Here is a 27599-nt window from a genome sequence, read left to right as displayed (position 1 = left end):
TCATGAGAGATACAGAGAGAGAGGCAGAGATACAGGCAGAGGGAGAAGCAGGCTTCATGCAGGGAGCCCGATGTGGGACTCAATCCTGGACCCCAGGATCATGCCCCAGGCCAAAGGCAGGTGCTAAACTGCTAGCCACCCATGCATCCTGGCATAGTCATATTCTTATTAAGTATTCTAAGAATATTTAACTTTATTTTGGAAGAATATAGAGAGTCCCCAAAATGGTCTAATTTTTATTTTACACTTTAAAAGTAATTAGTGAACATATTTTCATGTATTAATTGACCACTCATCTTCTGTAAATGACTTCGTATTTCTTCATCAGTTTTTCCATTAAAGAGTCTTGTTAGTATATAACATAACCTTATGTACTAGTAATGTAAACTTTTTGGGTCCTGGTGGTTGTACATTCTTTTACTTCCTGTTTGTTCCTGTTTGTTACTTGTGTTTTTCTCTCCCATTAGTGTCGTCTTCTTTTTTTTTTTTTTTTCTTTTAAGATTTTACTTATTTATTCATGAGAGACACACAGAGAAAGGCAAAGACATAGAGGGAGAAGCAGGCTCCCTGTGAGGAGCCTGATGTGGGACTCGATCCCAGGACCCCAGGATTATGACCTGAGCCAAAGGCAGAGGATCAACCACTGAGTCACCCAGGTGCCTTTTTTTAAATGCAGAATTTAAACATTTTTATGTTGGTAAATATATCAGTCTATTTTTTAAAAAAATTTTTATATAGCTTTTGGATTTTGTCTTGCTTAGAAAAATCTATCCTACCTCAGTATTATGCAATTATTCTTTAGTATTTTTCCTAATAGTTTCATGGCCTTGTTTTCTTTACCATAGGTTTTTAGTCATATGTGTGTACACACACACACACACACACACACACACATACACACACATTTATTTGTTTTAAAGATTGATTTTAGAGAGACAGCATAAGTAGGGGGGAGGGTCAAAGGGAGAGGGAGAAAAATAATCTCAAGCAGACTCCCCACCAAGCTCAAAGCCTGATTGATGGTAGGACCCTGAGATCATGACCTGAGCCAAAACCAAGAGTCAGATGCTCAGCTGAGCCACCCAGGCGCCCCAATGTAGTTTTAAATTTGGTATGAGGTTTTTTTTTTTTCCCCCAGATGGATCCTTGATTTGGTAATGGTTTACTGATGAACTCCTTCTTTTACCACTGATTTGAAATACTACCTTTATCATACTAAATTTATATGTACATACTAATATCTGCTCTCAGACTGTAACTTTTTTTTCAGTATAGTGAATTTATTCTTTTTTAAAAATATTTTATTTATTTATTCATGAGAGACACAGGGAGAGAGAGAGAGAGGCAGAGACACAGGCAGAGGGAGAAGCAGGCTCCATGCAGGGAGCTCGATGTGGGACTTGATCCTGGGTCTCCAGGATCAGGCTGAAGGCGGTGCTAAACTGCTGAGCCACCTGGGCTGCCTGTGAATTTATTCTCATAATGTACTGGTTTTGTTATTATAACAGCTTAATAGAATGTCTAAGTGACCTGGCAATGAAAGTCTTTTCTTGTTCTTGTTTTTCAAGAATTTCTTTGGTAGTTTCACAAATTTATTCCATCAAATGACCTTCAGAATATTTAAATAAGTATCTCCCATCTTCCAAATCCATTATAACATCTCACTATTTTTCCTCTACCCTTGCTAGTCTGATTTAAACTACCATCTTCTCTTGCCTAGACTGTCTTCTAACATACAGCGTAAGAAGGTTCTTTTTAAAAAAATATAAATCAGATCCTGTTACTCCCTTGTTTACATCTCTTCAGTATCTTCCTCTTTCTTTTTGTTATCTATTGCTGCATAACAAGGTACTCCAAAGCTTTGTAGCTTAAAACATTCTATTTATTTTGCTCACAATTTTGCTAGTCAGGATTCATGATAGGTTCAGCTCTGTTTCACCTGTTGTTGGCTGGGGTGACTGGGGCTTGAGCATCCCTTTCAATATGACCTCTTCAGTCACATGTCTGGCACCCCAGTGTTTCTTGGATTCTCTTTCCACATGGCATCTCATTCTTCAGAATCTCTCCATGTGGCCTGTGCTTCTCACAGCATGGTGGTCTCAGAGTAATTACTTTTTACATGGCAGCTACCTTCCAGGAGGAGGAAAAGAAAAATTATCAGACCAATTAAGGGCTTTGGCTGGAAATGGCACAGTGTCTTTTCTGCCATATTTTATCATTCAGAACAGTTAGGGAGTTGCACCTCCCTAGATGCAAGGAAATGGAAAAATAAGACACTATTTCTTGATGTGGAAATGCCAAGGTCTTCTTGCATTTGAGATGAGAGATACTGTGGTCACATTTGGAAAATATAACCCACATTTCAAACTAAAATGGAGAGTTCTTAAAATGACCCATAAGGCTTTGCATGATCTGAACTACTCCTGCTTCTCTTTCTGACCTGATCCCCTATATTTTCATCTTTTATTTTCTTTAGTTTAGCCACAGTGGATTCTTTGTTAGGCTTTGAACGTGTCATGCTCATTCCAACATCAGATCCATTTTACCTGCCACTACTGCTTTGAATGCTTTTCTGCAAATCTTTGCCTGAGTCTTCCCATTCTTTTTTTTTTTTTTTAATTTATTATTATTTTTTGAGTCTTCCCATTTGTAATTCAATTAGGCCTCTGCTCAGATGTCACATTTCTGGAGAGCTTTCCCTTCCCACTTTATCTGCTAAAATCTTGGTCTTTTACTTCCCTTAATCTTGCTTTTTCTTTTTTTTTTTTTTAAGATTTTATTTATTTATTCATGAGAGACACTGAGAGAAGCAGAGACACAGGCAGAGGGAGAAGCAGGCCCCATTCATGGAGCCCGGTGCTAAACCGCTGAGCCACCTGGGCTGCCCATTGCTTTTTCTTCATAGATTTTAGTGCTGTTTTGGGGAGCTTGGGGGCCTGAGTATACTTTCTAGCTCCCTGCCTTGCTTCTGAACAAATTGAGAAATAAAAGCATAAAGATGGAGGCCAAAATATATATGAAATATATAAATATTAAAATATAGAAATAGCAATATTTGTGAATTTATAATATACAAGTATATATTTATATTGATAAAATGAGTACATATTATAAAATATGTATGCATATATATGTGTATTTTTTATTAGAATTTTTTCTGATCATTATGAAGGTGAAAACCCAAATGGGCCTTAGTAACTAAATATAAATTTCAGAATTGGGCAGACACCCCCCACCCCCCTTCAAAGGCAGTGTTGGTCACTCCCCTCTGAGGCAGGCTAGGTTTCTTATCAACTCTTGGCATGTTGACTGACACAGAATAAAATTCTTGCACTCTGTGGCATGTCTGTTCCCATGTAAAGAAAGGTAGAGCTGAGTTGTGCATGCCCAGTTATTTTCATTTTTATCAGTCTGACTAAAGGGGTTTGAAAGGAAGAGAATAAAGGAAATGTCAAAGATGACTGTCAGATCTCAGATAGGAGAAATTGGTGTATTGTGGTGCTATTTTTAAGATAGGAAACATGAGTTTGGATTCTCTTGTTTCCTATCTTATAAATTAAATTTTAGAAACACCGAGTTTGAAGCGCCTACAAGATACCTACGTGGAGATACCAAATACTATTTGGATAACACATTTGAAGATACAGATTTGGTAATTGTATTGGCTTTCTATTTTCTCTAACAGACTACCTACCACAAGTGTAGTGGCTTAAAACAGCACAAAATTACTGTCTCACGGTTTCTATGGGTCAGGAATCTGGGCATTGGTTAGCTGAGTTCTCTGCTCAGGTTCTTACCAAGCTGAAATGAAGGTGTTGGTCAGGGCTGCAATCTCACCTGAGCCTTGGGGTCCTCCTTTTCCAAGGTTGTTGGTAGAATTTAGATCCTTAGAGCTGGGGAACTGTGGCTTTCAGCTCCTAGAGACTTCTTGCCATTCCTTGCAATGTGGCCATTACCCCACAGCGTGGTAGTTTGCTTCTTCAAGGACAACAGGAAACATTTTTGCTGCTTCCGATCTTTTTTATGACTCACTTGGGTAGGACAGGCCCATCCAAGTTATTAATCTCCCTTTTGATTACCTTAAAGTCAGTGATTAAGGATCTTAATTGTATCTCCAAAGTTCCTTTTGCCATAAAATGTAATAATCATGAAAGAGATATCGCATTATATTTGAAAGTCCTTCTCTCTATCATGGGGGAGAGGGAGGATTCTAAAGGGCGCGTACAGTCTGGGGCTATTTTAGCCATCAGCACTCCTCATAGGAGTCATCAGCAGGATAGTCAGTGAATATATGAGATTGCCCAAGAGGAGGTGACTTTATTCAGAGAGAAGAGAAGAGAGATTAGAGGAGATTTTCAGAATTAGTGGTACTTGGAGGGTACATTTATTCATCTTTGTGTTCATAACACCTACATTGGTATCTAGCATATGGTAAATATTCAATAAGTGTTTTGTTAGAATCCTTTGATCTCAGATTATAAGAAATCAATGTATAATTTACATACAGTAACATTCACCATATGAAAAAGTGCACTCTTTTTTTATTGTGGTAAAATACACATAACAAAATTCACTGTCTTAGCCATTTTTAAATATACAGTTTAGTGATATTAAATACATTAACATTGCTGTACAGCCACTACTACATCCATCGCCATAACATTTTTCTTCATATAAAACTGAAACTCTATACCTATTAAAAAATAATCCTCCATTCTCCCCCCTTCTCCAGCTCTGGCAACCACCATTATACTTTCTTTTGATTTACTCTAAGTAATTCATATAAGTAGCATCAAATAGTATTTGTCTTTTTTGTGACTGGCTTATTTAACTCAACATAATGTCCTCAAGGTATATGTTGTGGCGTATTGCAGGCCCCCCCCCCCCCCCCTTTTAAAAGGCTGAAGGTTCCATTGTAGGTATACCACAATTTGCTTATCCATCAGTGGACACTTGGGTCGCTTCCATGTTTTAGTTATTATGAGTAATGCTGCTAGGAACATGGGTGTACAGATACCCTTTGAACCCTGCTTTCAGTATTTTTGGCTATATATCCAGAATTGGAATTGCTGGATCATATTGGTTATTTTATTTTATTTTATTTTATTATTTTTAAATTTATATTTATTTTTTGGTAATTGTATTTTAAATGTTTTAAAGGTACTTTTGTAGCGTTGGCTGTCCCATCTTCACATTCTTACCAATAGTGCACAAGGGTTCTGTTTGTCTGTATCTTCACCAGCACTTTTTGGTTTTCTATTTTCTTGGTAATAGCCATCCAAATGGATAGGAGTTGGTGTATCTCATTGTAGTTTTGATATGCATTTCTCTACTGTTTAGTAATGTTGAACATCTTTTCACATGCTTATTAGCCATGTCTTTGGAGAAATGTCTATTCAAGTCCTTTGCCCATTTTTGAATTGTTTTTTTGTTTTTGTTTAGTTTTAAGAGTTCTCTAAACATATTCATCTCTTATCAGAGATGATTTGCAAATATTTTCTCCCATTCTGTGGATTGTGTTTTACTCTGTGAATAGTGTCTTTTGATGCACAAAATTAAAAAAAAATTTTTTTTGTAGTCCAGTTCTTTTGTAACCTGTACCTTTGGTGTCATATCCAAGAAATCATTGGCAAATCCAATGTGATGAAGCTTTTCTTCGAAGGATTTTTTTTTTTTTTTTTTTAAAGTAGGATCCACACCTAGTCTGGAACCTGTTGCAGGGCATGAACGTATGACCCTGAGATTAAGACCTGAGCTGAGTTCAAGAGTTGGATGCTCTTGAACCAAATGAGCCACCCAGGTGTCCCTCTTTGAAGAGTTTTGTTGTTTTAGGTCATACATCTATGTCCCTGATCCATTTTGAGTTTTTATATATGGTGTTAGGTAAGTGACCAACTTCATTCCTTTGCATGTGGATACCCAGTTTTCCCAGTGCCATTTGTTGGAAAGACTCCTTTCCACATTGAATGGTCTTGGCACCCTTGTCAAAAATTATTTGACCATGTATGTGAGGGCAGTAAGACAGGCATGCAGACCAGTGGAATAGAATAGAACAATTCCATTGGTCTGTATGCATGTCTTAATGTCATACTATGCTGTTTTGATTACTGTAACTTTGTAGTAAGTTTTGAAATCAGGAAGTGTGAGTCTCCAACTTTGTTCAGTTCTTCAAGGTACTTTCGGCTCTTCAGAGCCCTTTGAGATTCCGTATGAATTTTAGGATGGATTCTTTTATTTTTTTAAAAGATTTTGGGATCCCTGGGTGGCACAGCGGTTTAGCGCCTGGCTTTGGCCCAGGGCGTGATCCTGAAGACCGAGGATCGAATCCCATGTCGGGCTCCCGGTGCATGGAGCCTGCTTCTCCCTCTGCCTGTGTCTCTGCCTCTCTCTCTCTCTGTGTGACTATCATAAATAAATAAAAATTAAAAAAAAATAAAAGATTTTATTTATTCATGAGAGACACAGACTGAGAGAGGCAGAGGGAGAAGCAGGCTCCATGCAGGGAGCCCGATGTGGGACTTGATCCTGGGACTCTGGGATCACTCCCTGGGCCGAAGGCAGGCGCTAAACCGCTGAGCCACCCAGGGATCCCCAGGATGGGTTCTTTTAATTCTCCTAGTATGTTATTGGGATTTTGATAGGAATTGCATTGAATCTGCAGATCACTTTGGGGTAGTGTTGACATTTTAAGAATATTAAGTCTTTTAATCCATGAACATAGAATGTATTTCCATTTATTTATATTGTCTTTAATTTCTTTAAGCAGTGTTTTGTTGTTTTCAGTATATAAGTTTCCCTTAAATTAATTCCTACGTGTTTTATTCTTTCTGATGCTATCATAAGTGGAATTGTTTCCCTACTTTCTTTTTAGATTGTTCATTGCTAGTGTCTAAAATGCAACTGATTTTTGTGTGTTGACTTTTTTTTATCCTACTACTATGATGATTTCTTTTATCAGTTCTCACAGGTTTTTTTTTTTTTGTGTGTGTGAAATCTTTAGAATTTTCTACATATAAGATCATGTCATCTGGTAACAGGTAATTTTACTTTATAATTTGGATGCTTTTATTTCTATTTCTTCCCTATTGCTTTGGCTAGAATTTACTAAGTTGAATAGCAGTGGTGAAAATGGGCATCCTGCTTTGTTCCTGTTGTTAGGGGAAGAAAAAAAAAAGCTTTTAGTCTTTCCCCATTGAGTATGATGTTTACTGTGGGTTTTTCACATATGGATTTTACTATGCTGAGGTGTTTTCCTTCTCTGCCTTCTGTTTGTTGAGTGTTTTTATCATGAGTGGGTCTTGAATTTTGTCACATGCTTTTGCTGGATATGTTGAGATGAACCTGTGGTCTTTTGCCTTCATTTTGTCGATGGAGTATATTACATTGATTTTCATATGTTGAACCATTCTTGCATTCTAAGAATAAATACCACTTAGTTTTGGTGTATGGTTCTTTTAATATGCTGCAGAATTTTGTTCTATTTTGTTGTGGATTTTTGCATCAATATTTATGAGGGATGTTAGTCTGTAATATACTTGTGTCTTTGGCTTTGGTATCAGGTTTATGCTGGCCTCATAGAATAAGTTAGGAAGTATTCTTTTCAATTTTTTGGAAAAGTTTAAGAAGTGTTAGTATCTGTTCTTCATTAAATGATAGACTTCACTAGTGAAATGATCAGGTTCAAGGCTTTGTTGAGAGATTTTTGATTACTGATTCTATTTCTTACAAGTTATAGGTCTATTCAAATTTTCTATTTCTTTGTGATTTAGCCTTGGTAGGTTTTTTATTTCTAGGAATTTATCCATTTAATTTAGGTTTATTCAATTTTTTTGGCATACAGTTATTCATAGCACTCTTTTTAAAATCTTTTTTTAGTTCTGTAGAATAATATACAATGTACCCACTTTTTTCTTTTAGTAATTTGAGTATTTATTTATTAAAGATTTAACTTATTTATTCATGAGAGGCATGCAGAGAGAGGCAGAGACATAGGCAGAGGGAGAAGCAGGCTTCCTTCATGGGAGCCTGATGCAGGACTCAATCCCAGGACCGCCAGATCACGACCTGAACCAAAGGCAGACACTCGACCACTGAGCCACCCAGATGCCCCTATTTATTCACATTTAATTAATTAATTAATTTAAAAAATTTATTTATGATAGTCACACACACAGAGAGAGAGAGAGAGAGAGAGACAGAGACATAGGCAGAGGGAGAAGCAGGCTCCATGCACTGGGAGCCCGACGTGGGACTTGATCCCGGATCTCCAGGATGCGCCCTGGGCCAAAGGCAGGTGCTAAACCGCTGTGCCACCCAGGGATCCCTATTCACTTTTAGAGAGAGAGAGAGAGAGAACACGAGGGTGAAGGGCGGGGCGGGGGAGGAGAGAAGCCGACTTACTGCTGAGTGTAGAGCCAGACATGAGGCTCAATCTCAGAATTTCAGGGTCTCAAGAATCAGATGCTCAACCAGCTGAGCCATCCAGGTGCCCACTCAAGACCTGAGTCTTCCTTTGTTTCCTTAGTCCATTTAGCCAAAGTTTTGTCATTTTTGTTGGTATTTTCAAAGGACCAACTTTGGTTTCATTGATTTTTTTTCCCCCTCCTTTTCTATTCTTATTTTGTTTATCTCTGCCCTAATATTTATTATTACCATTCTTCCAGATTTGGATTTCACTTGTTCTTCTTTTTCTAGTTCCTTATGTTGTTAGATTGCTGATTTGGAATCTTCTTTGTTTTTTTTTTTTTTTTTTTTTTTTTTTTAAATTTTTATTTATTTATGATAGTCACACAGAGAGAGAGAGAGGCAGAGACATAGGCAGAGGGAGAAGCAGGCTCCATGCACTGAGAGCCCGATGTGGGATTCGATCCCGGGTCTCCAGGATCGTGCCCTGGGCCAAAGGCAGGCGCTAAACCGCTGCGCCACCCAGGGATCCCTCTTCTTTGTTTTTTAAAGAAAACATTTTTAGCTTTCCCCGTTGCACTGCTTTCACTGCATCTCACAAGTTTTAGCATGTTGTGTTTACACTTTAATTTGTCAGTATATTCTAATTTCTCTTGTAATTTCTTCCTGAAACATTGGTTTAAAAGTGTATTGTTTGAAATAATCCAATTAAAATGGACAGAAGACATGAACAGACATTTCTCCAAAGAAGACATACAGATGGCCTTCAGACACAAGAAAGGATGCTCAACATTACTCACCATCAGGGAAATGCAAATTAAAGCCCCAATGAGATATCACCTCACAGCTGTCAGAGTGGCTAAAATCAACATCACAAGAAACAATAAGTGCTGGTGAGGATGTGGAAAGAAAGGAGCCCTGGTGCACTGCTTCTGGGAATGCAAGCTGGTGCAGGCACTGTGGAAGACAGTATGGAGGTTCCTCAAAAGTTAGAAATACCATGTGATCCAATAATTCACTCCTGAGTATTCACCCAAAGAAGACAAAAACACTAATCTGGAAAGATCTATGCACCCTAAATTTATTGCAGTATTATTTATTATTGTCAAGATATGGAAGCAACCCATGTCCATTGATAGATGAATGGATAAAGAAGTGCTGTACACACACACACACACACACACACACACACTGGAATACACTCAGCCATAAAAAAGAAAATCTTGCCATTTGCAACAACATGGTTGAAACTGGAGGGTATAATGTTAAGTGAAATAAATTGGTCAGAGAAAGACAAATACCATATGATTTCACTTGTATGTGGAATTTAGGAAACAAAATAAATAAGCAGAGAAAAAAAGACAAACCAAAAAACAGACTCTTAGATACAGAGAACAAATTGATGGTCACTAGAGGGGTGGTGAGTAGGGGGCATGGGTGAAATAGATGAGGAGGACACTTATTGTGATGACCCTGACTAATGTATAGAATTGTTGAGTCACTATATTCTATATCTAAAACTAATATAATGTTGTGTGTTAATTTACTGTATTTTTTTTTTTTTTTCAGAAAGTGTATGGTTTCATTTCCACAATTTGGTGAATTTTCCAGTTTTACTTTTGTTACTAATTTCCAACTTCATTCCATTGTGGTCAGAGAAGATATGTTGTATTATACCTATTTTTAAAATCTATTGATGTGGGGCACCTGGGTGACTTAGTGGTTGAGCATCTGCCTTTGGCTCAGGTCATAATCCTGGGGTCCTGAGATTGAGTCCTGCATCAGGCTCCCATCCCAGAGGGAGCCTGCTTCTCCCTCTGCCTATGTCTCTACTTTTCTCTCTATGTCTCTTATGAATAAATAAATAAAATATTTTTTAAAAGTCTATTGAGATGTAATTTTTTGGTCTATTTGTGGTCATCCTGGAAAATATACCACATGTACTTGAGAAGAATGTGTATTCTGTTGTTTGGTAGAATGTTCTATGATGTATGTTGGGTCTACTTGGCTTATTGTGTTGTTTAAGTCATTTATTTTCTTATCTTTCTGTTTTCTCCATTATTTTGAGTGGGGTATTGAAGTCTCCAACTGTGATTGTAAAACTAGTTTTCCCTTTAATTCTGTCAATTTTTGCTTATATTTTGTAATCTGTCATTAGGTATGTAAATGTTTATTTACATCTCCTTGGTGTACTGAACCTTTTATTAATAAATAATGTCCTTTATCATATAACTTTTTTTTTTTGGTAATTTTATGGTTTTATTAACACAAATATTGCATACACATGAGCTGCCTATTCATTTTCTTGGCTGTGCAGCCTGGCATGGGGATTGGCAACTCTGATGGCCACCTTGGCTGCCCTTTCCACAATGGCTTTGCAATTCTTCGAGGAGACATTGTGAGCAATCTCTCCATAGTAAGATTTATTGCACATCAACAGCACTTCAAGCTCCGTGTCATTGTGAACCAGGAACTTCTGAAGCCCCTGGGCAGCATCGCTTTGTTTTCTTGTTGCTCCCATACCCAATATTGGGCATGAAGATCTGACCTTTGAGTTTTCTGTGCATCCTGTTGTCAATGCCTGGTTTCTGCCAGTTGTGCTTAATTTTGATATATCTAACTGATGCCAGATGAGCTTCTTGGTCCTCTTTTTAACGATGTTGGGCTTCACCAGTGGTCTGAGTGTGGCTGTGATGTCCAGAAGGAGTCGGCTGCCACCTCTGTAGGCAGCAAGGAGGAAGAGAGGGGAAGGTCCTCATAACTTGTTTTTATTTAATGTCAGTTTTGTCTGATTATTTGTATAGGTAATCCTGTTCTCTTTGGTAGAGTTGGCATGGAATATCTTTTTCTACTCTTTCACTCTCAACTCATTTGTGTCTTTAGATCTCAAGTGACTCTCCTGTATAGGTAGTGTGTAGGTGGGTCATGTGTTTTTATTTATTTTGCCAATCTCTGTCTTCTGACTGAGAATTTAATCCATTTATATTTAAAGTAGTTACTGATAAAGGTTTTACTACTGTCATTGTACTGTTGGTTCCCCTATGCCCTATAGCTTTGTTTGGCCCTCATTTTCTGCATTATTGTCATTTCTGTTTATTTTTTTGCAGTGAAATGTTTAAATTCCTTTCTTATTTCCTTTTTGTGTACTCTACAGCTATTTTGTTTGTGGTTACCATGGAGATTACATTTAACATTCTAATGTTACAACACTCTCATTTGAATTTATACTTAATTCTGAGTTTTGACATTTAAATGGCATATATTTATGTAACCATTAACATGGTCAAGATAAAAGAGTTTTCAATGCTCAGAAAATTCTCTCATGCCCCCTTGGCCAGCAGAGGAGGTAGTGGCAAATCTTGAGGGCAACATCTATTGTCTTGCAGGGGAGGAGCCTTTGAATTGTCTTGAAACAAGTTTGGGGAGTGCCTCCTCTTAGAAAGCAGTGATGGGCCACTACTTTAGACTAAGAGGATTCAGGGGAACCTGGAAGTAGGAGATTTTGGGGTCCACAGCCCACTTGTTTCCATTATGTTTGTCAGAGTCTTAATTGTTTCCCCTCGGGGCTCTGGCCTTGGCTTAGCCAGAATTTAACCTTTGAAGCCTAGCAATGCTGATAATTAAGTGTAAGCCTGGTTCTCCCTCTGCCTGTGTCTCTGCCTCTCTCTGTCTCTCATGAATAAATAAAATCTTAAAAAAAAATTAAGAGTTGGTTCTGGTCCTTAGGTTTCTCTGTCTTCCTGCTGTAAGAGAGACCATCTTTATATGCTTCTACAGAGACCTTTTGGCTTTCATGCTTAGTTTCTGATTGGCAACATGTTTTTTTTTTTTCCCCCAGAGAGCAAAGATTTTAGTCATATTCTTTCCAATTTCATTGATTGTAGTTACTGTTTTTCCTCCATTGCCAGCTTTAAAATCCCATCTTAGCATCTGCAGCCAGCTGCCCTGGCAGCCTAGTGCAGGATGTTCACTAAGATGTTCCTTTGGGATCAGCACCTGGGAGGAGGGAGGATTGGGCAAATGCAGAATTCATGGTGTAATGTAAGTCCAGCATTAGCCTTGGCCATCCCTTTTTGGGAGCTCTGGTGCTAGAATTGGCCCTTTTGAGTTGCCCAGAATTTGGCTTAGATGCTTAGGCCTTTTAGTTTTTATTTTTTTATTTTTTTAAAAATATTTTTATTTATTTTTTAAAATTTATTTATTTATTTATGATAGTCATACAGAGAGAGAGAGAGAGAGGCAGAGACACAGGCAGAGGGAGAAGCAGGCTCCATGCACCAGGAGCCCAACGTGGGATTCGATCCTGGGTCTCCAGGATCGCGCCCTGGGCCAAAGGCAGGTGCCAAACCGCTGTGCCACCCAGGGATCCCTGCTTAGGCCTTTATATTGCCACATCAGTTTGTCATTGGATGAGGGCTACCCAGGAAGGGTTTGACCTTGGGTAGGGTCATTCTCTGAAAGTGAGGCAATCCCTGAAGGATAGAGCATTTCTAGCAGTTAAGGAAACAAATTCTTCCCTGAAGGGGAGCTGGGCAATATCTCAGCATCTACTACAATTCCTCTGTATCCACTAAGAGTGCTTATCTTTATTACTACCTTGCTTTTCCTAGATCTGGGTTTCATTTGTTGCAAAATTTTAGTTTTCTAGTATCATTATGAACACAAAGATTTAAATGCATATATTTGACAAACTTTCTGTTGATTTAAACATATAGAAAGATGCGCAAATGTATGTAAATATACAACTTAATAAATGTTGATAGTGTCAACACACCAGTGTAACTAGTATAATCCTAGCAGTCCTTCCTTCTGCGTTTCCTTCTAGTCATTACCTGTTCTTTCCAGGGGTCTCTACTATCCTGACTTGAATTTATCATGTGTTTGAAATTTGTGTAACATAACATAATCATAGAGTAAGTGATACTTTGTTATGACTTCACTCATTTGTGAAATTAAGCTTATAATTGTAAGTCATTTATTTTAATTGCTGTATAGTTTTTCTTTGAGTATACAGCTTTTTAAAAAACAAATTCTGCTACTGCTAGACACTTGACATGTTTTCAGTTTATGAAAGTGCTGTTATAAACATTTTTGTACACATCTTTTGAGGGATGCATATACATATTTCTTTTTGGTGTATATATATACCTAGTGAAATTGCTAAGAATGTAAATATCCCATTTTAGTAGATAATGTGAGGTATTTTTTTCAAAATAATACCAGATTTACACTCCTACTAGTGATGTTTGAATTCTAGTTGCTGGGTGCCTGGCTGGCTCCATTGAAAGAGTGTGTGACTTTTGAGTTCAGGGTTGTGGGTTAGAGCTCCACATTGAGTGTGGAGATTACTTAAATAAATAAACTTTAAAAAAAAGTTCCAGTTGCTGCAGTTTGCCCCTGTTTATGTAGGATGTAGCCCTTGGAGCTTATAGTTGAAAGCAGGGTGTATTTTTAGCCTCCCAGCAGGTTCTGAACTCTAATCTTTTGTCTTCCTGAGGTTATGAGACTTTGAAATGCTGCTTTGCTTTTCAGAAGTTTTTGTCTGAGTTTTTATTTTTATTTATTTATTTTTTTAAAGATTTTTATTTATTCATGAGAGAGAGAGAGAGAGGCGGAGAAGCAGGCTCCATGCAGGGAGCCAGATGTGGGACTCGATCCTGGGTCTCCAGAATCAGGCCCTGGGCTGAAGGCGGTGCTAAACTGCTGAGCCACCCGGGCTGCCCTTGGCTGAGCCTTTAAACCTTTTCAGTCAGTCCTGCATTGGAGGCCCCATCATATCTTCAGTTTTGTCACTTTAGCCCTCAGTGTCAACCCATGTCTTGGATGGTTTCTCTTTCCTTCAACAGAGGTACCTTACTTGGAACATGACTTTTTGGCACACTTTCGTTTTCTGTTGCAATGTTATTCTGTCTCTTATTCTTTTTCTTTGTAATAACTTCACATATAAAGTGACCATATTCTTTGTTGTTGTTGCTCATTTTTAAGGGGGGAGGGGCAGAGGGAGAGGAAGAGAGAGAGAGAATCTGAAGCAGGTTCCAAACCTGGTTTGGAGCCCAACACGTGGGGCTCAATCCCAAGACCCTGAGATCATGATCTGAACTGAAATCAAGAGTGAGATGCTTAATTGTTTGAACCACCCAGGCGCCCCTGCTGTTGCTTATTTCTTTGTGAAATTAGTTTCCCTGAATTGGTGGGAGGGAAATGTGAGCCAGAATAGCTTTTTATCTTCATGGCTCTAGAGTTCTTCTGTTACTTTCATGAAATTAAACATCATCTCATCCTTTTTGAGCTTTTGTAGCTTTTGTCCTCTTTTCCACCTTTATCTGGGCCTTCTTCCTTTGTTCCTGTTGTCTAGTGTGAAGTGAATCTCAGCAATTTCTCCTTAGTGTGAGCTTCATCCTAAAAGAGGTTACTGCTGCAGTTGGTTAGCTTAGAACTGTGCTGCTCAGTGGTGTCCAATAGCTACTTACATTTAAGTAAATTAAATGGAACTTAACATTTAATTCCTCATCTGCATTAGCCTTGTAACAAGTGCCTTGTAATAGCACTTGGAATGTGCTTAACTGTCTGCATTAGCCTTGTAATAGAACACGTGGCTATGGCTATGGTACGGCTATGGTATTGAGCTTGTTGAAATAGTATAATATCACTGCAGAAAGTTCTGTTAGACAGTGGTGGTTTGAAATGTACTCTGTTCTCTTTAAGCATTATTGTAGACCTTTTGTACTGGTGTGCAAATGGCAATATACAAAAAACCTCTTGTGTTTCAGCTAATGTCCGTCCTTCCTTCCTTCCTTCCTTCCTTCCTTCCTTCCTTCCTTCCTTCCTTCCTTCCTTCCTTCCTTCCTTCCATCTGTCCCTCAGCTAATGTTCTTAAGTTGGCCTATTGTACTTTTCATTGAGAATGGAATAGAATTTTGGGATTTTTCTCTTGTCAGATCCATTCTACTTCCCTCTGCTTTCTTTTGCAGAGATGCTTATACCACACCAGTTTTGTAGATGAAGTGGTTTGTTCCTATTTGCTTGTATTTTTGGGCTTTGTTGGTGCCTTGTCCCCTGCTTTACTGAGTTCACTTATTCAGATGCTAATTGCATCTGGAAGTACCCTCAGAAACACACCCAGAAATAATGTTTAGCCAAATTATCTGTACATCCTAAGATCCAGTCAAGTTAACCCATAAAATTAACCATTACAGAGTGAGTTGGGGAGATTTACAAGCTACATTGTATCCATTGCCTTCTTCTAAAATTCTCATTTCATAGGTCTTTCAGTTTTTTTCCCCCCTTCATAACCATTAAAATTAACAGAATTCTGTAGCTCCTGTTCTGCCGCTCCCAAACCCTAAAAATGCTTCCCTCTTTTATTTAATGTTTATTATCAAATCAGTTACCTATTATTAACTGACTAGGCAAACTTGGGCATGCCACTTAGTCTTTTTCCAGTTTTGATTGCACCATTTAAAAAATGAGAATGCTGGACTTAGGTCTGTTTTTTCCACAGAGGAACCTCACAAGTGTTCTCTCTTCGCATTAGCAGGATCTAATATTTAAACGATAGATATATTCATGATGCTATTAAATACAAAATGCTACTTTTGAACTGAGTAGAGGTGAACTTCTTAGCAGTGTGACTTAACTCATTCTCAGGTAAATGTAAATGTGGTCCCCTTAAAATATTTTTTTGCTCCCGAAACTGACCTGTTTGTTGTTCTGTAACTTCCTCAACTATGTACCTGAGAATGGTCATCTTACCTGAGTCAGTCTTACTGTGTTCATTCCAAGTGATACAGCTTGCTTATTTCTGAAAAATATGTAGTTATTTGCCATTATTAATTAGAGGTTGGGGCATAGATGTTGTTGGTATGTTGTTCTTTTAATGCTGGAGTTCAATGTATAAGGAAAAGAATTGTATGCATTTTATTGCATACATTCTCTGAAATAATTTTTAGCTACAAGGAAATAGCTCTGTTTCTGTGAGTCACCATCTCTTATGTAATACTGGGTAAAGTTTTAATTTTGTAGGTAGAGATTTATGACTTCTAGAAAGAAAGCTGCAAAAATTGAAATTTCAAGAGTTTTAGACATGCTGCAATTGCTAGTTTGTATTGAAAATTGGAGTTTGAGGTACAAACGTACATAACTGTGGCTGATAAAAATTTTCCTAAAATCTCATGAGTTTCAGTGAGAAATAGTTCTTTTTAGTCGTTTTCATGTATAAGCTAACATTTTCTTTTTCTCTTAGCTTCCAATAAAAACAGGACAGCAGAACACGCATACCAAAGTCAGTACTGAACACAACAAGGAATGTCTTATTAATATTTCCAAATACAAGTTTTCTTTGGTTATCAGCGGCCTCACCACTATCTTAAAGAATGTTAACAATATGGTGAGTATTTAGGTCATTGTTTTGTGGGGGAATTTGCTTTGGTTTGTTTTTTATTTAAAGACAGCAGATTATGAAGTATTGGAAAATCCTTTGCTGTGGGCTTTGGATATAAACATTCATCGTATTTTGTGGATATTTATCTTTCATTTTAGTTTTTGATTTTTTTCTCTTAAATACTTTGCTTATTTGTGACCCAGTCTTTTCTGTTATTTTTTGGAATTAGAATTTCATACACTTTAGGTCATATATGAATTGATTACATAGTAATCTATTAAAATCTTTTCCTTACCTGCTTCTTTGAATATTTACTTATTAGATTGTACAGTCCTTAGTAGACAACAAATAAAATTTGACCTTGTAGTGTTAAGATGTGAAATTACTTTTACGATGATACTGCTTTCTTTCCTCCTATAACCTGTGACAGATCCTGTAGTAGTTAGAGATCCTGTTGAAATGATTTTCCTCAATTAGCAATTTAAACAAGTAATTCCACTGTCAAAAGCTTGCAGTTGCCTTTATTCCTGTTTCACATTACCTAGAGTTCAAGTTACTCCACCTATTCTGTCTCTGTACCTTTGAACATACCATTTGTCCTGGTTCTCAGGTGATTCCTTCCTCTTTGTCAATTCCTCCCTAAATTTTCCTTTACACTCAGTTCAAAACAGCTGATCTGGGTCTGGGTATTTCCTGATTAATTCCAAATTGCTCTTTCTGTCTTTAGCACTTATAACCACAATTTATATTGTTTGTTTTGAGCTATGAGACTGACTTCTGGTTGTAGATTATGAGAATCCTCTCATTTTTACAGTCACATCTTCAGTGCGTTTTTTTGTTTAATAACTTGGTTAGACAATGCCCGAAACTTAGAAAACTGACAAATTGGAGCTGTGGGCAGTGATTTGCCTTACAAAGAAATTTTTTCTTTATAGAAAAAATTTAAGATTTATCTGAAAACAGCAGGACTTCTTGTGAATATGTAAAGTGATATACATTTAAGGTTTTGTGGTGCTCTTCTGTTGCATAGTGTGTAGGGCATGGTGATAAGATTTTACTTATATAAATATGTGGTTGTGTTCCCAGTTAGATGAAAATATTTTATTATTTGTAACCTTTTCAAAAACAAAAACAAAAGCAATATTGTGATATTGGCATTCATTTAGTGCTTATTGAGTAAGCTTAATTGTGGAAACCATAGTTTCTTGTTGGTGGTAAATAACTTAGTATTAAATTTAAGAATAATAAATGCCTAAAATTCACTGTAATTGGTGTTACAGTAAGAATTGAGGCTTTGATTATTTCATGGTATTGAAGTAGGTTAAATGTTCAAGATTTCTGGTTAAGATCTGTATGTATATCTAAATCCTATATATTTTAAAAGTATAAACCAAAGTTATTTTCTTTTATTGTATAAGGCTAATGGCAGACTATAATAAATGCCAGCATTTTTGTTTGCCTGGGAATTTATTTGAGCATTAAGATAAAATCAGAAACAATACATTTAAATACAGTCTAATCTGGGAGATAAAATGGAAGAACTTGATTTTTTTTTTCTTAATCCTTAGTCTCTCACTTTTCAGATGTGTGCTGGTTTGTAGTAGAGTAATAGCCAACTTATAGTGTTCTGAATATCTTTTCTTTTAGAGAATATTTGGAGAAGCTGCTGAAAAAAATTTATATCTCTCTCAGTTGATTATATTGGATACACTGGAAAAATGTCTTGCTGGGGTAAGTAAATCTAAAATAGGCAGATTTTATGAAGTCAGTTTTGAGAATGATCTGATGTACCAAAGTATAGATGTGGACAAGAAAAGTCATGCAGAGTTTTTTGGTCTAAGACATGAATATAAATTTTGTTAACAAAACTAACTGTAGATGAGTTTTCAAGAGAAAATTATTTTCTTATATTTTGTAAATTAAATAGATACTATATTTACTTATAAAGTGTTAAGCTTGAGCCACATGTCTCTGTCTCAGGTTGTTTAGAAAAGATTTTTATGAAAAAAGCCACTATTTGATTTAATTGCTCCAAATATTGTTAGGCCTGTGGCATTGCTTAACTGTGAAAAAACATGCTGCAAAAGACCATGAGTAATCTTGTTTGCCCCAGACCATTTTAATATTTTACTTTTCAAACCTATATAAAAGGGAACTTTAAAAAATTACAATTGTAACTATTACTGATAGATTCTACCTTAAGAACACTTGTTATGTGTAAGTTATGAACATACAAGATAGGTATGCAGAGGAATAAATACAAAACTTCTTTCTTAGGGTTCCTCTAAATAGTTATTTCAGTATGTTTCAACTATGACTTAATTAGAATTTTTTAAAGAATATTTTTGTTGTATAACGCAAGGTGTTTCTATGCTTCGACAGACTTAACTCTTAATGGAACATGGTAGGAGTTTATGTAAATATATAAATTTTATATCTTCATTTTAAAGATCTGTCTATTCATGATATATTAGTTACTATGTTCTCTCTTCCTTTGGCACATGTTTTGCTTTTATTTAGAATTGCTTCTGTCTTCAACGTGTCACAGTTGTTTTCTATAGTAACCATAGATGGGCGGGACTTGGATATGAATATTGATTATGTGGTTGAGAAGAGATGGAATGGTCAGTAGTGTTTGAGGAAGGGGAAAAATAATTACATTCACTCAACTATGTATCCTGGGGGAAGAGATAAATTTAAGACTATAGGCTACAAAACCTAAGCATAATGTTTTAAACTCTTTTTATTGACCCTTGGCCATATTCTAAAATTGTTAGACAGTGTTTATAAGTTTTCTACTTAAATTGAGGATGAGCTAGTTCTGTTTTTAGGTTGGTGCTTTCTTTTAATTTGTGATATGCTGTTGTTCATTTGTAAAGTGGAGTGAAAAACAAAAGTGCTGTAAAATAGGATGATGTAATTGTCATGGTGGACAGTTTTTAAACATCCTGAATCAGTTCTCTAGTATTTACAATCAAACCAACAAGACAACGAGTATATCAGCCATATCCATGTTTGAATGGAGGTAGGGTGGTTTATTGCCTCTGTCAATCCTATAGCTTTTCTCTATTAACATTTGTAAGTGAGAGGTAATGGTAAAAGTATTTTAGAGAATGATTAGTGATATTATTGGCCCCTGTTGGAGATAGCCTAACTGAAACTCTAATAAGTGGGCATGGTATAACTTATATAATGCATAAAATATATTATCTTGCTCTGTTCTATTGAAAATGTATGAATTTTTTTCATTGAATTTTCAGTTAAAAATGCTACTCATATTATCACATAATTGTGTTTTCTTGGATTGTGTTCAATGATTTTATGGTTGTCTGTTGATTTTCATTTTTAGATTGAAGTAAGTTGAGGTAGTTTAAGAAGAAGAAGTGAACTTACAAGTACATATTTATTAGTAGTTGAAATAGCTAAATGAGAATGATCAAATATTTACCAGTATCATGCTACAAGTAAAACTTTGTAGAATTTGAGGAATCTTTGTTCCTGCATATATAACCATTATTTAAAAGATTGAACACTTCTGTAATTTTTGCATGTTTATTAATTGGAGTTTCAGCATTTCTATTGTTGGATTGGCCTATAAGATACAGGCATTGCCACTTGAATTTTGCAGGTTTTTGTGACATGTGTTTATTTGCTTTCTGTATATTTCAGTGTATTTACATCTGAAAGCACTTGGATTGCACTTATAGAATCAAGCATAGTACAGAATTACATAAATATTTTATTCTTTGTCATCATGCTTGGTATTACCAAAATTGTCATTCATACACAAATATTTAGCTGTTAGGTGATATATTGATGTGGAACAGTGTATCTACAGGATAGCTCATCCATTGGTTATTTTGTTAATTGTAGGGAAAAGATTTATTTTATAAAGTAGAAATCTTAATGTTAACAGCAGTTATCAAGCTCGGTATGCCATTAACATTGGGACCACCTGGCATTATGTACTCCTGATGTGAGATAATATGAATTACACTGCATTATCTGAAGTGTTTAACCTGAATTTATAATCAGGCCATTAGATTTAGGTTTCAGCTACAGAAAATACATTAACTACAAGAACAAGTTAAGTTACACTACTAAGAAATAACCAATAATATGAACATTTTGTAAGGCCCATTTTCTTAAAAAAGTCAATGTTAGAGAAAGTAAAAATTATGTATATGGAGTATTGGGGGTAGAGGTTGTTTTGAATAAAGAGACTAAAGGAATCATGCTACAATCATCTGAACCTTCTGTGGATCCTGATTGAATTAAAAAGAAGTTATGAGGGCACCTGGATGGCACAGTCCATTAAGCATCTGCCCTTGGCTCAGGTCATGATTCCAGATCTATTAGGCTCCCTGCTCAGTGGGGAGCCTGCTTCTTCCTTTCCTCCTCACTCGTGTTCTCTGTTACTAGCTCTTTTCTGTCTCAAATAAATAAAAATCTTAAAAGTTATGAAAGATATTTTGGGGGCAGTTGGGGAAGTTTGAATATAGATTATTAGCTGATGTAAGGGGAATTGCTTTTTTTTATGTGGTGATTATATCAAAGTCATATTAGAGAATTTCCTTATTTTTATTTTCTAAAGATTTTATTTATTTTAAAGAGAGTTGTGTGCACATGCAAAGGAGGGGAGAAGTAAAGGGAAAGGGAGTGGGACAAGCGGACTGTGCGTTGGGTGCAGAGCCTTTTGGGCTCTATCTCGTGACCCTGAAATCATGTCCTGAGCTGAAATCAAGGTCAGCCAGCCACCCAGGCACCCCAAGAATGTCCTTATTTTTAAGAGATGATGAAGTACCTATGGATGAAATATGTTATTTTGAAATGGCTCAACAACAACAACAACAAAAAATTAAGCTGTTTTGGTCAGTGGTCAGTCCACTCAGAGTCAGGTATGATTGTCCTTCCAGGATTTTATTTGAATTTGAGACAGATGACACAATGCACTCACAAATGAATATGAGTAAAGTTTATTTGGAACTCACAACAAACTTGAGACTCCTAGGAGTGGAAAGGCTTATAGGGAGTTGATGAACAGGGAATGAACGGTGGTGGTGGTGGTGGAGGAGGAGGATGCTGCTAGAGAGGATGGATTGGTTGGGGGCTGGGTTTATTGTGATTAAGAGGTGAAAGATGGGGAAAAAAAGGTAAAAAAAGGAACCATCCAAACACAATGAAATAATTGTTGAATGTAGATGATGACTACATGAGTGTTCATTATTCTATTTCAATTCTTATGTCTGTTTGAAAATTTTCATAACTAAAAATCTTTACATGTAAATTTAAGAAAGTTTTAGAATTCTGTGATTATTTCTATTGCAGCAACCAAAGGACACGATGAGATTAGATGAAACAATGCTGGTCAAACAGTTGCTGCCGGAAATCTGCCATTTTCTTCATACCTGTCGTGAAGGAAACCAACATGCCGCTGAACTTCGGAATTCCGCCTCTGGGGTTTTATTTTCTCTCAGCTGCAACAACTTCAATGCAGTGTTTAGTCGCATTTCTACCAGGTTAGTGTGTAAATCTACATAGAACTGTTGTTAAGTAATATAATTTTAGAAGTCTTTCTTTTGTCCACATAAAAATAAAAAGTTGACAGAAACAAATTTGACTTGGGCTTTTGTGTAAATTTTATACATTGATTTCTTTGACATTTTTATGCAATATTGTGATATTAATGTGTACAATTAAATGTGAGTACTGTTATGAAGTTAAAAGTCCAAATTTTAGAAAAATTATTATTCATGATCAGGTTTTTAACACTATTTTGAGTTTTTGGTTGAGCTTTTTAATATTATTCCTTTAAATGGAGTTAGCTAATCAGGTAGAATAATTGAGAAGAATAGTTGGAATTCTAATGACCTAATAGCTCTGTTCTTTATCACAAGATCCTGAGTTACCAAACAAAAACAAAACCTAGGGATATTGAAGCACAAGGAAGTGAGTAATTGCAAAGTAGACTTCTCCAGAAAGTAGACTGCGTTTTAAATGTATGAACTCTAAAAGCTCCCATTTTTTGAGTATTTACAGCATGTGTTTATGCTGTTTTATCCACTTAGTATCTTTGAAATGTAGGTGATACTTCCCTCAGTTTACAGGTAAGCAAACTAATATCCAAAGAATTTATTAAGGCACTTTTTGAAATAATGGAGGGCCCCAAATTTTTAAGTCAGACTGGGTTTTAGAGTCTGTTAAATCCACTATACCGGGCTGCTACTCTATACTTTGATTTTAATCATATGTTTATGAAATCTTTTTTATGATATTTTTACTGTTGTGCTTTAAGTTTGTATGATAAATATGATTTTAGCTTTTATTGATGAGTAAAAATCATGTGATTGTCAGTTGTGATATGCAACAGGTGGGAAGAAATTGGTATATAGATAGTGCTATATAGAGTAGAATTATAACTCATGGTAGCAAGTAACTCTGGAACCTGCTCTGATGGGAATGGTTTGCCTATCTTGTGTAAGTAGAGTTAAATGGGTCCTTAATTATGACCAAGTAGGAAGTATAACATGAATCAGTGAATTAGTGAATCTAAGACTAATACAGAATATGGAAAAATAGCCCTCTTTGTTTATTGATACATCCTTCATCTTTTGACTTGTCTGTGTTGTGTGAACAGTGGACTTCCATTAGTCAGCTTTGTTCATTTTTCTGTTGTTTTCCAACAGGTGTGAATGAAAATATACATCTTAATTTGAGAGTTTGTGCTATAGAGTTTTGGGTGAATTGGTTAACTTCAGAATCCTGCCATCTTTTTAATTAAAAAAATGACATTTCTAGAGTCTTGATGCTAGACAACAGTATTTTTCAATCCCTTATCAGAACTGGTGCGAAAAAAATTAAATTTTGTTTAATGGTATAAATATGATTGATGCTGTTAGGTAATGTTTATACAATAGAACCGTATCTTCATGAAATCTTTTGAGTGATAACATTTTATATTCTGAGTAATATTAAACTAGTTGAAGTAGCAAGGTAACTGACACTTAGGGAATAGGAAGTGTGAAAATTATAAAAGACAAAACAAAAGACAAAAACATTTAAGTGACTACTACACCAGCTTACTATTTGAAATAATCTTACATTGATGGTAGAAAATTATCAGAATAATAAAATATTTTTAGGTCTATCCAAGCATGAGTTGCTTTATAAAACACAGCAAATGTGCCACCTTTTAAAAACTCTAGAAATTTTCCAGTCATCAAAGATTTCATTTTATACGATTTTACAGCATCAACACATGTAAATATAGACAACTTTTGTGTGTATACTGAACCTAGTTCACTGTTTCCAGAGAGAAGTATCTCCAGAATACAGGGGACAGACTGCTCAGAAATGGGATCTCTGAAATATGTTGCAGACAAATGCATTTCATGTAGCTTGTTCCAGAAATTGGAGCTGATCTTGTTAGAGGACCACTCACCTAAAAGGCTTAATGTAGATGTAGATATCCTATGACATTCCTGTCATAGCATTAGGTGACTTAAAATATACAAGCGAGTAGAATGGCAGTTCTTTCTTTTTTTAATTTTTATTTTTAATTTAATTTTAATTTTTAAAAAAGATTTTATTATTTGCGAGAGGGGGAGACAGAGATAACAACAGAGATAGCAAGAGGAAGCATGAGCAAGGAGGAGAGGGAGAAGCAGACTCCCTGCTGAGCAGTGAGACTGCCACAGGGCCTGATCCTGGGACCCCAGGATCATGGACCTGAGCTGAAGGCATATACTTGGACTGAGCCATCCATGCCCCATTTTTTTTTTTGTAAGATTTTATTTGTTTCTTTGAGAGAGGTTGTGTGAGAGTGATAGAGCATGAGTGGAGGAGGGGGAAGGGGCCGAGTTAGAGGGAGAGGGAAAGGGAGAAGGAGACTCCTTGATCAGCAGGGACCCCAGGATCATGATCTGAGCCAAAGGCAGACACTTAACTGACTGAGCCACCCAAGCACCCCTAGAATGGCAGTTCTTTCTGAAGATTGATTTTATATCTGACATATATCTGACATAAATGAAAATTTACTCTGTGACTATTCTACCTGTCCACAAATATTTCTCTTTTAGGATTAACATTAGCTTTTGATATTTCTGGCCTTTGATGTTTTTTGGGGGAATATGGGCTTACAGACCTTCTGGCCTTTGATGTTTTTTGGGGGAATATGGGCTTACAGACCTGAGCCAATGTTCTGTGGCTCATAGTATTCTTTTATGTAGAAGATGAGGAGCTATCTCCATAGAATTACTGTACAGGGGACGCCTGGGTGGCTCAGTGGTTGAGCGTCTGCCTTTGGCTCAGGGAGTGATCCTGGGGTCCTGGGATGGAGTCCAACATCGGGCTCTTTGTGTGGAGCCTTCCTCTCCCTCTGCCTATGTCTCTGCCTTACTCTCTGTCATGAATAAATAAATAAAATCTTAAAAAAAAAAAAGAATTACTATATAATTGTACTAGATCTAATTGTTTTGTAGTGGGAAGGCCCTGCAGAATATCTGATTTGACATATTACCAGAAGCCGAAGATTCAGTGATTTTTTTTTTTTTAAAGATTTTATTTATTTATTCATGAGAGACACACAGAGAGAGGCAGAGACACAAGCAGAGGGAGAAGCAGGATCCCTGCAGGGAGTAGGATGTGGGACTCGATCCCAGGACCCTGGGATCATGCCCTGAGTCACAGGCAGACACTCAACCACTGAGTCACCCAGGTGCCCCAGATTCAGTGATTTTAAGAGTTCCTTTGATTCTTTTTTCCTCCTTTTTAGAGAAGGGGAAAAGGGGTATAAGGGAAGAGTGAAGTGGGGCAGGGCAGAGGGGGAGAGAGAGAATCTTAAGCAGATTATGCACAGTATGGAGCTGAACACAGGGCTTGATTTCAGAACCCTGAGATCATGACCTGAACTGAAATCAAGAGTCAGAACCTTGACTGACTGAGCCGTCCAGATGCCACAAAAGTTCTATTTGATTCTTTCATAGATCTACTGGATTTTTTTTTATGGTTTCTTATTCTTAATAGTTTTAAATTTTTTATATGGCTGTAATAATTTAGAACATACTTATTTAATATTTTCTTAAGATTGTTAAATAATCTCATATGCTTGTATGTGCCAATTCTCATTCATAGTGAATAGTTTCCTCTCTTTTGTAAACTTTGATTGCAAATTCATCTTTAATGCACATCTGTATTTTCTTTGGGAATCTCTTGTATCTTGGAACTGTGGGAGTGTCCTAGTGATGGTTTTTGCATTTGCTTTTACTAAGTGCCCAGCTCTGGCCTTTTTTTTTTTTTTTTGGTTAATTTCTCGTTCCTAGATTGTATGGATAGTATAAATGTGGACTTCAAATCCATATAAAGTAACAGCCCTGGGTGACTTTTTCCCCTACCCAAAACAGCCAGAGCAGACATACATCTTATGCTAGTAGGTTTTTTTTTCTCCTTCTACTCTTCTCATTCTGTCTCTCTCTGTGCGACTTTCTTTTAAGGAATTGCATAGTTCTAGTTCTTGTTAGTCGTGTGTTTTTTGTTTTTTGTTTTGTTTTGTTTTGTTTTGTTTTTGTAGGGCCGCATTTCCACCCTCTGCGTTATTGGGGTATAAGGCTTTATATCTAGTCCCATGTAGATGTTAACCTCAAACCCCTAGGTTAAGGAGAGGAAAAAACCTAGCTCTTGTGCTTCCTTTGTTGCAAGTTCAGACCATGTCTTCAAAACCATCTCTGGTTTTCAGGTTCCTCTTCATTTCTGTACCTGGGTAGATGGGTGGTGTTTGTTTTCTTTTTTCTTTTTAATTTTAAAAATTTTTAAAAGATTTTATTTATTTATTCATGAGAGACACAGAGAGAAAGGCAAAGACATAGGCAGAGGGAGAAGCAGGCTCCCTGCCGAAAGCCTGATGGGGACTTGATCCCAAGACCCTGGGATCACAACCTGAACCAAAGGCAGACCCTCAACCACTAAACTACCCAGGTGCCCTTTTTTTCCTCTATTTAGAGAGAGAGTGAGAAAGGCAGGGAGGGGCAGAGGGAGAGAAAGAAACTCAGGCAGACTCCCCATTGAGTGCAGAGTCTGAGATAGGGGGCTTGATCTCACCACCCTGAGATCATGACCTGAGCTGAAATCAAGAGTTGGATACTTAACTGACTGAGCCACCCAAGCACTTTTATTTTATTTCTATACGTTTTAAATACCTTTTTTTGTGGTTCAGTTTACCTGGTCTTTCTAGATGTTTTATTTTATTTATTTTTTAAAAAGATTTTATTTATTCATAAGTGATACAGAGAGAGAGAGAGAGAGAGAGAGGAGCAGAGACATAGGGGGGCAGAGGGAGAAGCAGGGTCCATGCCAGGAGCCCGATGTGGGACTCGATCCCAGGACTCCAGGATCACGCCCTGGGCCAAAGGCAGGCCCTAAACCGCTGAGCCACCTAGGGAGGACCCCCTTTCTAGATGTTTTAATAAGTTTTCCACTTCTTTTGCTCCAACTGTCCTTTGATTGCTATGCTTTGGAAATGATGTTTCAGCCTCACAAAATACCCCTTCCCTATGGAAATACTGGACTGTTAAAATGATTAAACTTCTATTTTTCAAAAATGCCCACAAGAATCAGCTTCTCAAAAGTTGGTTTTGCTGATTTATTAAGTTGTTTTTCCGAAGGAATCATATTCCGTATTTCCTAGGCTTTTTGCAGCAGCTGTGGAATTTTTAGTATGTAAGTCAATATTGAGGACCTTGTCATTCCCAGTGTGAGCTGCTAAGCCTTCTCACCCTGATGATATGAAGAGCTTTAGTGTAAGTGCTTAGACTAATTTTA

General features: G+C 36.7%; 1 protein-coding gene across 9 annotated transcripts in view; it reads left to right on the top strand.

Annotated features, from left to right (window-relative positions):
- NF1 (neurofibromin 1) overlaps nucleotides 1-27599 on the top strand; it is a 274304-nt gene that overhangs the window by 45630 nt on the left and 201075 nt on the right. For all 9 annotated transcript variants that reach the window (XM_049114227.1, XM_025476459.2, XM_025476457.2 and 6 more), the window contains 3 exons: nucleotides 16647-16790; nucleotides 18432-18515; nucleotides 22113-22303. In XM_049114227.1, coding sequence (XP_048970184.1) covers nucleotides 16647-16790; nucleotides 18432-18515; nucleotides 22113-22303 — 419 coding nt within the window. The remainder of the gene's footprint in view (nucleotides 1-16646; nucleotides 16791-18431; nucleotides 18516-22112; nucleotides 22304-27599) is intronic.

This window comes from Canis lupus, chromosome 9 (assembly GCF_003254725.2).
Source record: "Canis lupus dingo isolate Sandy chromosome 9, ASM325472v2, whole genome shotgun sequence".
NCBI lineage: Eukaryota > Metazoa > Chordata > Mammalia > Carnivora > Canidae > Canis > Canis lupus.
The sequence above is the reverse complement of the archived record's forward strand: the minus strand, read 5'-3'. Positions and strand labels throughout refer to the sequence as shown.